This window comes from Bacillus rossius, chromosome 3 (genome assembly GCF_032445375.1).
Source record: "Bacillus rossius redtenbacheri isolate Brsri chromosome 3, Brsri_v3, whole genome shotgun sequence".
NCBI lineage: Eukaryota > Metazoa > Arthropoda > Insecta > Phasmatodea > Bacillidae > Bacillus > Bacillus rossius.
In genome coordinates, this window is record NC_086332.1 from 6,785,853 (window position 1) to 6,798,967 (window position 13,115).

The following is a 13,115-nucleotide window of genomic DNA, read 5'->3' on the forward strand; positions in this document are numbered from 1 at the left end:
TGATGCTGTGTAGAGAGAGAGAATAGAGTCAGTATTCGATGTGTTGAAGGTAATAAATTTAGTGAGACCAAGTATTTTATTAGAGTATGAGATAAGGTATTATCAACATGATGATGGAAAAATAATTTTTGATCAAGTCACATGCCTAATTCTTGGACGTGTTCAGATGTTGTGATAGATAGGTTATCAAGTTTATAATTGTACTGAATGGTATGGATTTTTCTCGAGAAGGTGATGATAAAAGTTTTATCTTTTAGATGAACCAAGTTGATTTTTCACCAATTCACAATTTCTGTAATATCACACTGGAGAAGGTAGCGATCATGATAAGAACTAATTTTTATATAATTTTTTTAATAAATTGCAAAGAGTGTGCCTGTAGAATTCTTTAAGCCCGAAATTATGTCATCAACATAGATGTTGAAAAGTAGAGGGGATAAGGAGCCGACTTGAGGGACGCCAGAAGTAGCCGAGTTTGTATTCTATATTGTAACGTAAAAACTCCTGTTACTTAAGTAGCTAGTTAACCAGGTTATGTATTTATCTCTTAGACCAAATTTGGAACACTTTATAAGTAGAATTTGATGATTGACAGTTCTGAAAGCTTAAGCTAAATCAAAGTAACAAACATCTACTTGACCACGTGTAGTTACTTCTGAATAAATGGGATTGAGAAAGGTTGTTTTACCGGTTCTGATACCGTGTTGTGAATCAATAAATCTGTTTTTTAGAGTTGAAATCCTGATGTTTGATTATGATTTTGTCAAAGACTTTGGCGAAACTGTAATTTGAAACTTTCAATATGCTACCTTTTTTATGGATAGGAATAACCTTGGCGATATTCAAATTATCAGGGTAAGTGCCACTTTCAATACTGAAATTAAATATATGCTGAAGAAGAGATGCGAGGAGTAGAGAACAAACTTTAATAATAAAATTGGAATGTTGTCAGGACTTGTAGGAAAATGTAGATTTTAATTTTTTGATACTCCATAAAACTAGACTAATTGATATATTAATGTTTATTTTTAACTATATTTAGTGTTAAAGTTTAAAATTTTACTTATTTCCAAACAATAACAAAAATTTTGATAATGGCACATGTCCATTAAAACCCTTGCCGCACGCTGTTAAAAGTTGTATTTTTCAACCTCTTGTCTGCTTGCTTTCGTATAGACTTTGTGAGGCTGTTCCATATGTACACCATTTCCCTTATTGGAGTCAAAACATTTGACTAATACACAGCAAACCACTAACCTTCATCTATGCAGCAAACCACCAGTTGCTATTTTTGTTTTCTCGCAATTAACAACATTTTCTTTAGATCCTGTCTTTCGTATCATATTTGTAATACAATACTTTCCTAAAATTGCATTGTGGACAGTGGCGTAGCGTGGGTGGGGCGGAGGGGGCGGCCCGCCCCGGGCGGCAGCCCGCGGGGGCGGGTCGCCGGTGAAGCTGGTTGAGATCTGATCTATGATTCATTCATTACATGTGTCAGACACACTATAATGTTCCATTTTTATCTAAAATTTTGCGCACCAACTATTTTTTAATATTTATTGAAAAGAAAAACTGCGAAATCACTGACAGAGCTCTTTATAACGTTTGTTTGTTTACATACAAACGGCAACATCGCATCACGCCGCGCCGCCCGGCGCGCGCGAGCCGAGTTGAGAGGCACTCCTTATTATGTTAATTACTCATACAAAATCTTTTGTTTCACGCGTCGGCCCGTGTCGATGCCTCTCTTTCGCACTCATTGAATTTAGTACTACGCATTGTACTGTAAAGTTTGACCTTAACCCAGGGCAAACCAAACAACTTCCACAAACCGGGACACAGTAAAACTCCTATATTGCCCCGTACCGCGAGCGCAGGTAAACCCAAAAAAATATTAAAACCCAAACTAATAGCAGGCTTAAAAAATACTAATAAGGTTGCGAACAGTGAGAGGAGGCAGCAAGTTAAAAAGACGCAAAATTTATATGACAACATTTAATATATATATATATATATATATATATATATATATATATATATATATATATATATATATATATATATATATATATATATATATATATCATAAAATCGTTTCATCACAAATAGGCGCATCCATCATAAAATACATGCCCTATTACTACTTATAAAAAAATAGCTATATAATAATACTAAAAAAATACTTTAACAATTCCCCCAAAAATTATAATTTGATCATATACTTCGGAGCTCCGAAAATTAAATATAATTACCAAAAAGGCATTAAAAATATATAAGAACATATTAATACAAATACAAATATAGATACGCACCGGGCGTATCACCGCTGTAAATACCAATTAACATAGGCGAAATCTAGCAAAAAATTGACACACCTTAACATGCAAATAAATATACCAAAAAATTAGTTAATTACAAATTATGGGTTTACAAGCCCTTCTCAGTTAAGTCATTTTCTAACGGTCGACGCCTTTTTTCTTCTAGGTCTGGCAGGGATTGGGTGAAACACGCTGAACGTAAAATCCCAGTTTCAGTTTTATTAGTCCGTTAATTTAAATCCCAAAAATCCACAAATTATAGTTTCGCACCAGAGGTCAAAGGGGCAATCCTTGTATTGTTTTTCTTGCAAGCTGTTTGGCGATTCCGGCTCTAACTTCACATCTGATGAAGGATTCAACAAATGGTGGAAGCTAAATACAAGAATAGGAGACCATGAAAATAGCCTGGGCCATGAACAGAGCTTCTTGAAATGGAAGGAGTTGGAAGTTCGCCTGAACTGTACAGCAACCATCGATCAGAAACAACAAGAAGTTTTCGAAAGTGAGGAGAAGAAGTGGAGGGATGTACTGTACAGGTTGCTGAATATTATCCAGTTCTTAGCCAAACAGAATCTGGCCTTCAGAGAACATCGAGAAGACATTCGAGGAGATGATAGTGGCAATCGCGGGAACTTTCTGGAGTTAGTGCACCTTCTAGCTAAATACGACCCTCTTCTAATGGAACACCTGACAAAGATAAAGCTGGGAGCAAGAGTCTCAGTTTCGTATCTATCTCCAGAAACCCAGAATGAATTTATAAACTTACTGGGACAGCAAGTTCGATCCACCATCATCCGTCGTATTCAAGAAGCTAAATATTATTGCGTAATCTTCGACAGTACACCAGACATCTCCCACAATGACCAAATGAGCCAAGTTCTGCGATACGTACATATCGAAGGAGAAAAAGTCGCCGTGGTAGAATCTTTCATTGACTTCTTCGAACCAAAAGGAAAAAATGCAGAAGATATCAGCAACGATATAATCGCGAAGATAACATCAGACGGACTGGACATACAGAATCTGAGAGGACAGTCTTATGACAATGCTGCCACAATGTCAGGGATCCACAATGGAGTTCAAGCCCGGATTAAAGCACTGAATCCGAAAGCTATATTCGTTGCATGCACAAACCACTCACTAAACTTGGCTGGGGTACACGCTGCTTCTGAATCAGTGGATTCCGTGACGTTTTTTGGAACTCTGGAGAAGCTGTTTGCCTTCTTTTCCGCATCAACTGTTCGATGGAACGCTTTGGATGCCGTCACAGGTCAAGCAGTAAAAAGAGTCACTGAAACGCGCTGGAGCACTAGACATGTAGCTGTCAAGATGCTTAAAAATAAGTTTGAGGTAGTTCTTGAGGTACTAGAACAATTAACAGATTCATCTCAAACTTCCGAAACAAGATCGGGAGCCAGTCTTCTCCTGACAGCCATGCAGTCATTTAACTTCCTAACTTTTCTTGGCTTTTGGGCTGCAGTGCTACCTGAAGTAGATGACGCACAGATTTACCTGCAGCAACGAGGACTAAGTGTGGATAAGTGTGCTCAGAAACTCTGCGCTTTGAAAACCCTCTTAGTGGAAAGTAGAGACCGTTTCGTGCAAGAAGCAATTGACTTTGCTAAGACTCTCTGCGAAAAACTCGGAATCGAACTCAAAACGAGAAGAATTCGCAGGAAAAAACGCATGATTGCCATGAATCTTCTGAAGATGCAGCTTTGTCTCACGAACAGGAAATCCGTCGAGAGATTATCGCATCATTCGACAAGATCATTCAAGAAATAACGACTCTATTCCAGCAAATTCAAGAAATATCGGACAAGTTCGGATTTTTGATGCCAGCGAAACTTTTGGACAGCAAGTTCGGGGATCTTTCCCATGTATTAGAAGACATCGACAAGGACGAGTTTCAGATGGAGCGGAAGCGTCTTCAGCAGTTTGTTGTTGTTGCCTGTTCTGAATCAGAGGAAGATATAAGTGGTAAAGGACCACTGGAGCTCCTCCAGTTCATTCAAAAACTGAATCTCGGAATTTCGGTTCCAAATATAGTCATCTTGATTCGTATATATTTGACTTTGGCGATTAGTGTTGCAAGTTGTGAAAGAAGTTTATCGAAGTTGAAACTAATAAAAAATTACCTCAGATCTACTATGAGCTCCGCTAGACTATCAAACTTGGCTATATTGTCAATTGAACAAGAATTGGCTGTTAATATTGATTTTGACAAAGTTATTTCTGACTTCGCTGCTCATAAGGCCCGTAGAATCCGCTTGTAAAACTGCTCATCCTATTTTAACTTCAATATAAGGTACCTCATTGCATGTGAAATTTAATTTTAACTAAGCACCTATAGAATGGGGGCGGCAAAATAGGTCTCCCGCCCCAGGCGCCGAGATGGCACGCTACGCTACTGATTGTGGATAATACTTTCATCCCTCTATTCACATATCACATACGACATTAAAAACTGGTTTTTATTCACGTGAAACTTGTTTGTCGTTCTCGCAAATACAATTTCCCATGAAAACTTTGTTGACCGTATAAAATTGATTTTTTTTATTAATGTTAAAATTTATTATTTCTTTGGAAATTACTGTTTACTTATTTAATCAACAGAAATACAAAGTTGTCTAATGTGTAAATTCTCTTTCAAACATGTTTGTAATTATCATGTTTAGTCGAGTTAATGCCTGTATAGAGTGCATGCACATAGTTGAGTCTCTATTGATAGCTCACTGATTGCAAGCAGCGTGGAGCACGATTGTGTCGTGCTTACTAAAATATAATTTATAACCTGGAAATAAGGGGTTTTGCTTTTAACTGTATTAGGTTTGCAATCTTGTTAGGGGTGATGTTAAGGTTATCAGAAATAATAATGAACATTTAAAGTTATGAAATACATACCATAATGGCTTCTACAAGTAGTGTAAAACCCATTAAATGAAAGGCGTTACAATTTGAAGAAAAACTGAAAGTAATATCTGAAATTTATGAGAATCCTTTTGATACCAATAGTAACTATGGTAAAAAAAAAAATCTAAATGCAGCCGTCTACTTTGAGCGGAATCATGCTTTTTTTTTGGTAGAGTTGTTTTGTTGTGATAATTGTTTTTATTTGTGCTTATTTACCTAAATTCAGTTTAAATAATTCAGTTTGCTGTATAGTTTTTCCACCATACCGACAATAATGAGAGTAGGTAAGTGTATTTTTTTAGTTAATCATTATGTCAGTGGAGTGAAGTTTGTTTTTATGAAGCAACTGATTTTTAACTATTTCCCCCTTAGAAGTATTCCTTGTTAATAAGGTTTTTGCATCCAGCCCCTTGAAAAACATCTTAACAGGGTAGGAAAAATTGTTTATGAAATTGACTTAACCCAACTAATCTTTCACTTTAGTTACTTTTTGCCTCATTTTCTAGAAGTCACTACTTTACAATTTAGCCAAGAAATTTTGCGGACTGCAAAAAATTGTGAATCTATTTTGTGAAAAAATTAAATTTACAGCATTATTCGTGAAATCAGCTATTACTGACATTTTGAAACTGTAGTTATGTGTTTGTTTTGGTTAACAACTGCCATGTAAATGTTAGTGTAGCTAAGTGTTATTACTATCATGATTCCTGTGAATTCCTCTTGAATCCAGGAAATTTATTTACATTTATTTGTTTTTGAGTTGCGTTATTTTTATTATAATAAACACAGAAAATAATCTGCTACTTGAAATATGGTTCTAGATTGATTTTGGCTGTCAATTTGTTTACTGTTGCAACTATGGCACATAGTACAGTATCATTTTTTTTTTAACCCAAAATTCACATATGGGTTGCAGTAATTTTTTTTACACTAAAAATCTGCATAAAATATATTACCCACATGCAGGTAAATACTGTATACATGGTTATATACCTACTTTAATTTACTTCTGGCACAAGTAGTGTCAGAATGAAAACAAATACCTAAATAATTGTTTGTTTTCAAGTTTAAATGTCAAAAACACCTATTATGTGTTTTCAGTCCGCACAATTGTTCATTATCATTTTATTTGACAGTAATAAAATCACTTTGATTACATGCGTGTTTAAAGTGCTTATTATATTCATGTTTTTTTGTTAGTACAGTAAAACCTCTTACAACGAACTCCTTTATAACGAAATCCTCATTATAACGAATCAGTTGTTTGGTCCCACCAAAACGCCATATAACCCTATGTATTTTTACCTCAAAATAACGAAGTATTTTTTCATATTTCCACCAAAAACCCCCGCTACAGCGAAAGCATAATTAAAAATTTTCAAAAAATTTCCTTAGAATTTTCATATTTATACAATTTGCTTCGTTAATATTACGTTTCGGTAAACAAACACAAATATTCCCGCATCTTATATTGGCTGACTTTGACCATTGAACTATTGACGTACTGAAACGCACTTCGAAGCAAACACATTGCACCACCACTAGCGGGAAAAAAAATTCACTTCGATTAATCGATTTTCCGAACTTCGCCAAGAAAATTTGTCACAAATCCCACCTACAAAAGTACATCTGTTTCTGTGGAAATACGTTATCTATGGTTCGTTTGTTCGTTTGTTTTGACATGAATGCCGATATTTATTTTAGATTCTGTGGAGGTTTTACTTATCTAAAATTCGCGGTAGTCTACGAGTTGTTTTCTAATTGTGGTAAAATAAATTCTACTTAGTGTATTTTATTGTTTGGAGGTTAGCTTTGATGATATACTTTTGTTTACATACGAATTAGGTTATGGATGCACAAAACCATATGCGATGATTAGGACGCATTTTAACTTCTTTCGGTACTATAATTTTTTTTTGTTTACAATAATAGATTTAAAAAAAGAAGGCAATATATTTAGCATATTTAGTTGTTTGGAGGTTAGCTTTGATGAATTACTTTAGATTACATACAAATTAGGTTATGGATGGACAAAACCATATGCGATGATTACGATGAATGTTAGCATCTTTCGGTTTTATAATTATTTTTTGTTTACAATAATGGATTAAAAAAGAATGCAATATATTTTAGCACAAAAATAAAAATTCTGTAGCCTATGGTGTTGGTTAGGGAGGCAAAAATGTTTGTCTTAAGTTTAAAAAAATTATACAGGCTTGCATAGTTGTCATTTTGATGGAAAATAAAGTATTTCTCCATTTCATTTAATGGTCAAAGTTTTTGCTTGGATTTACTTTCTTACTCTACAAGCGGCCCTTAGCGTCGTGCATTCAATTCTTTTTAATTTATTTTTTGTATACATATCACTTTTAGTTTAGAATTCACCTCGTTATAAAGAAACCTCACTATAACAAACACACCCGAAATCAGTCCCTTCAAGTTTGTTATACTGAGGTTTTACTGTACTTATGAATATTTTTACATGGTTGAAATTTATTGTGAGTTTAGAGAGATGTAAATATTGATAATTTTTTTATTGTGTGCATAAATAAACTTAGGTTAATTGCAATGTTTGCTTCAAAAATAGATAACCTTATTTTTATTACCTTATATATGTAGTCCAAAACAGTAAACCCCGTAATATACTGGGACGCATCCTAACCATCGTGACAACACTTGTGTTTTGTTCAAAAAATCATAATACTACAACAACAGCGCCATCTTTTATTTCCTGAACAGTGGTCTTTACAGAACACAATTTTCTTTGGTTACTTTCTGAAAATTTATCCACACATTGAAAAACACACCATTTACAACTCTTTAAACTCAAAACAAATAAGGATGATGTAAAACATTTATAAGCACTAATAAAAAAAAACCTTAACTATTTTTGGCATTTAAACACACAAGTAGTCAAGTATTATTTATATCATAAACATGAAAGGAAACGTAGTCCAATTGCAGGATCTCAAAAAATAAAGGCCTGGATGTATTAAAACTCTTCATTTTTAGATTTTTAACCTTTGGGGGGGGGGGGGGGAGGGGGGGGGGGAGATCATACTCTAATTCCAAAATTGTGACTGGATTCTGTCTTTGCAGTGGCTGCTATCTTAAATTTAAGGGGAGAATATATATAGACACACACACTACTCTGCAATGTACGACTTTTGGCCTGATATGATAATGGTAAAGTTGTAGGAAATTGAACTCTCTACAACTTTGTTCATAACAGTTTTTACTCTAAACTTGATATATATTTTTTTAAATATACCTGAAAAAATCAGTTAAGTATAGTTATTGCTTTATCTTGTATATTGTTAACTAAACAAACACATTATTTCAATGTCACCAATATCTCGTATTGTAATACTGCATGAAAAATGTTTTGTCATAGAGTAAAGTTTAACTGTCACAATTTGGGGTGAGATAAAACCCAGTGATGGCATCTTAGTTACAGCTTTTTTTTTGGTTAATTTTTTCCTTTATTAAAGCAAAATGTATTTATTGCGATAATTGCATGTGTCTACTCATGGTGCAAGGTTGTGGAGGGGCGGTGTAGTCAACAGCTCGAGGCGGTAGTGTCTAGCTCTGGAATAATGCTACATGCATCACATATGCCACTGAACTGCAGTGTACGACATGACGATTGCGGCTACTGATAACTTTGGCATGGAAGGAGGTGGTCTTCCATGTTTTCTGGAGCTGCGTACATCTCCTCCCCTCAGTAACCCTTGTTGCTGCCTGGCCTTTTTCAAACTTCCTCTTCCCTAGCAGGACTCGCCTCCAGCAAGAGATACTGCGCTTGATCTACCACTGCCTTGTATAGCCTCCCTCCCCTATTTGTGCTGTGTCAAGTATCGTGAATTATTTTCTCAAGTGCTTCCGATATCGATACCGTCACTATAGGCTGCTATATTGATCTCTCTCCAATTCTATATATTTAATCATAATTGACCTTTTTTTTTAACTCAAAAACAGGAACAATAATTACAGGACAAATCCTTAAAAAAAGAAAGGGTTTTTCTTCTTTTTGTATTCTTTTTGGGTGTAGGCTTACATAAGACCAAAAAACTGCAGTGACTTGTAGTCAGGTGCTGCCACTCTTGGAGGCATCAGAAAGCACAAAGCCTCGGGAAACTGATGTTCGCTTGTTGAATGGGCGGCAGGCAGAGCAAGGAGCAAGTTGTGGCAGCAAGTGTAGAGATGATAAGGGGGAGGGGGTGCACAATTAGAGATTGCAGCAAGTGTGACACCGATTGGCTGTGCATGCTGAGAAAGCAAGGAAAGGAGGGAAACAGGCTCACCTCCCTCCCGCCCTTAAAAAAAAATATGAAGTATAGTTTCTTGTTTCTTCGTATTATAACAATGTGTGGACAGCGAAATACAGGACGGACATGTTTGTGAATGTCTACGCTATTGATATCCATGGGAAAGAAAAAAAGGCAAGATTTATTTACTTTTTAATGGAAAGGTTAAAACTCATGGTTTTGAAATCACTCACACATAGTACATTAAAGCAGGGCACATAGTTATAAGTATTAACATGATGTGCAGATTTTGAATGTAGGTATTGTCTTCTTCAGTTATATAGAGGTAACTTCTGCCAACTCTCAATATTTTACTTGTTCAAATTTTGTTTACTGAGAAGCACATGTTGCTACAAAATTCAGGTTTTTTTTTCTTTTCCCCTTTTCATTTTGCATTTTTAGACACATGCATAATTTGATAAGGTTCTTCAGGGTAGTCCAGTCTTTCCATCTCAAAAATTTACAAAAATTATGTTTTTGAGTTCTTGGTTTCCCCCAAAAAGTGAGTTTTGAGATGCCTACTGAATACTAAAGTACTTAATAGTGGAGGGGGAAGAATACCAGGGAAAAAGTGAAGTCAAAACATTAAAAACTAGAATATATTTAAATGAAAATAGTAATTAAAATTACTATAACATTGAACTCAGAAATACCATTTTCAGACTTTTATCTCTATTTTTATGTAAAAGCCACTTCTCTTCATGATTACAATGTTTTCATATGGCTCGTGAACTTTAAAATTGTATATTGTAAGATTAAAGTATACAAATTTTGCAAACTTATTCGCTAGTGGTTTGGTCTGTTACAAAGTTGAGTTATATTAATTATATAGTACTTTTCTAAGCCTAATTTACATTTGAACTGTAAAAAAGTATTCTTTGTTCTTCTTGGCGATGTGAAACTAAAAGTAATAGGAAATGTATTCTGGAAAAATTTACCACCACAATCAACTTTTCTGTAATCTGCATCAACATAGCGTTGGCACACTAGCATGTGTGCTGATATTCGGAATTGTGTGATCGTCCCTGGAAACTTTTATTTTCCATAATTTAAAACTTTCCGTTTTTTTTTAAATGTGTGGAAGTGCTATTTCAGGCATAAAACTCTGATAATGTGTATGTGACACTTTTGCATCAAAGGGCATATACCTCTAGTCTTCCATTGGTTTTAACCCAAAAGCTGAAAAACATATTGTCTGCAGTAAAGCTAACTTGCTATTAGTTATACGTCTACTGTTTTTATTTTGTGGATTGTCCACAGAATACACAGCTCAAAATGTCAAAATATTTGTGTTTGAATTCATTATTTTTAAATTGGAATATTTGTTTGGAGATGCAAATACATTCCATAACAGTAAAATTTGGGCGCCTAATAAATTTTGTGAAAATTCACAAATAAGGTCATACAAAAGCTACCTCATAACCCAGCAACATTCTTTAAATAGCCTGTGCATATTATGTATTCTTTAAACATAGCTTTTCCTCACATGGCTAACTACAAGCTTTTGATGTTGTTCCCGTATACCACAGAACACAGTGTGTGCTATTGAGTAATGTATTTTTTTGCTGTGTTTCAGGGAACATACATATACTTTGACTACGAGAAGTGGGGCCAACGGAAGAAGGAAGGCTTTACGTTCGAATACAAGTACTTAGAAGACCGTGACTTGAACTGAGTGTCGATCCAGCCAGAGTTAGGAACATCCCGTACGGAGAGCCATCAGTGATAGTTTTTACAGAGAATAACTTTTTATTTTCTCATCTCGGTGTGGGTCTCCGGAGGGGGGGAGAGCGAATTCTGGAAGACAGTTTTTTTTATACAGGTTATTGTACATTTAGTTTATTTTTTTTTTCTTCTTTTATTGTAATCGTAAGTTAACCGAGCGTCCGTCCGGGAGCTTTCGTGTTTTCCGGTGGTGCCGGGGAAGATCTCCGCAGGTGCAGCGACCGAAGACGGAAGAGATGGGAGCAGAGACAAAAGTGGCGGCTCGCCGAGTGCTGCGTCGCACACATTCTAGGACCGTTTTTGTCACGGCTCCACTTTGTGATTTAAGTTTCCTAAATATTCCTGTGGTGGTGCAACTCGAGTCATGGCTGGTACAAGTGACCCCCTCTTCCCCCGATCCTCACTCAGTACAAAACGAAGGGAGGAGACAAGGAAGAACGCGAGAAGTTGGATGGCGGTGCGCGATCCGCTTGATCCGCGACCCCCGGCCTCTGGCCGCCCGAGCACCGAGCATTCCAACGCCCTTTTGCTCACGTGCAAAGTACTTGTTTTAGTTTTCACTTTTGTAAAAAGTATGTGCAAAGAAAAAGATATAAAACAATTACCTGTATATATAAAAACCTATTTGTGTAGAAAGAATGAATTAAAAATAATTATTATTATGAAGCTGTTGAGTATTATTGCAGTTATTTTGCACGTTGCAGAAAGTTGTTCAATGCTCTGTGAGCCAGAGGTCGGTGAGGTTGGAGTCACGAAAGCCCAGAGTCAGTTTGCATATTCAATTAGTTTTTTAGTTAATTTTGTTTTTCTTTTTTATATTCAAAAGTCGCAGTTCAGAGTGTTACATCGGTAACTGTTCTGTTTTGAAAACTAAAATATAAAGAATGGTTAACGTGAGGAGTGTTGCACCTACCTGGGAGCCAACCTTCGCAGCACGCCTCGTCTAGCTTCTTCACAGAGTGTTTGTGCGACTGTCTGCCAACCTGCACGCTATCAGTTTATTCCTGCCCGTACCGCGACGACGCCCTCGGAGGCCGTCGGAGGCCGGGAGACTGGGCATCACTGCCACGGCTGTCCCGTCAGCCCCCACCAGTCTCCGCCACTGCAACGCCAGCTCTGCATTGTCCACGCCTATAAGCATACCGCAGTCTTGTCTTTTCATTTCACTTTGTATATGTGGCATTTGTTTTTAAATGCTGCTTGGCATTTTTTGCTGTTATTTGTATGTAGTTGTTATTGGACGTGCTAGTCGCATGTCCAAATTTTATGTTAAGTTTATGGTTTTTTATTGCTTGTAGAATGTTTTATTTTGTATCAGTTTTTGACTGTAGTGTGGCGTGTGTACTGATAGTTACAGCCCGTCTTAGGGCCCTCTTTCAGAATGACATTGTGATACTTGGTTACTTAGCAGTGATCTCCATACTTTTATATTCTCCTGCATTTTTATATAAAATGATAAATTATATATATTTTGTTTGTACGGTGTTCTTTGCGGTGTATTCCTGCCCAAATCTTGAGGCTATGTTTTAGCGTAATCCATGATTTCGGCAGAGATTCACAATGAAAGTAGGTAGTAGTGTATCTGGTTTTGTCGAATACTATCCTTACAAATTTTTAAACCGTCACAAGTGTGCAATATCGTAAGTCCATTTGGTAGTACGTTAGCAAAATTTGGAAATTTGCTGGCCAGTTTAATTCTGGTTTAGTATATACTGCCTTAACTCTAATATACAGATTTGTACATCTACATTTTGTTAGTTTGGAGGTTAATTTTGCTGATGCAGTCAATTAGTTTAACGTTCCCCCAAAGAATGCAACATTATTGTTGCATAATTACATAATCAGACCT

General features: G+C 36.0%; 1 protein-coding gene across 4 annotated transcripts in view; it reads left to right on the top strand.

Annotated features, from left to right (window-relative positions):
* The window catches only part of LOC134530139 (CCR4-NOT transcription complex subunit 3), a 58,180-nt gene extending 46,248 nt beyond the window's left edge, over nucleotides 1-11,932 (top strand). For all 4 annotated transcript variants that reach the window (XM_063364757.1, XM_063364758.1, XM_063364756.1 and 1 more), the window contains exon 12: nucleotides 11,118-11,932. In XM_063364757.1, coding sequence (XP_063220827.1) covers nucleotides 11,118-11,216 — 99 coding nt within the window. In that variant the 3' untranslated portion in view covers nucleotides 11,217-11,932. The remainder of the gene's footprint in view (nucleotides 1-11,117) is intronic.
* Nucleotides 11,933-13,115: the final 1,183 nt, after the last annotated feature.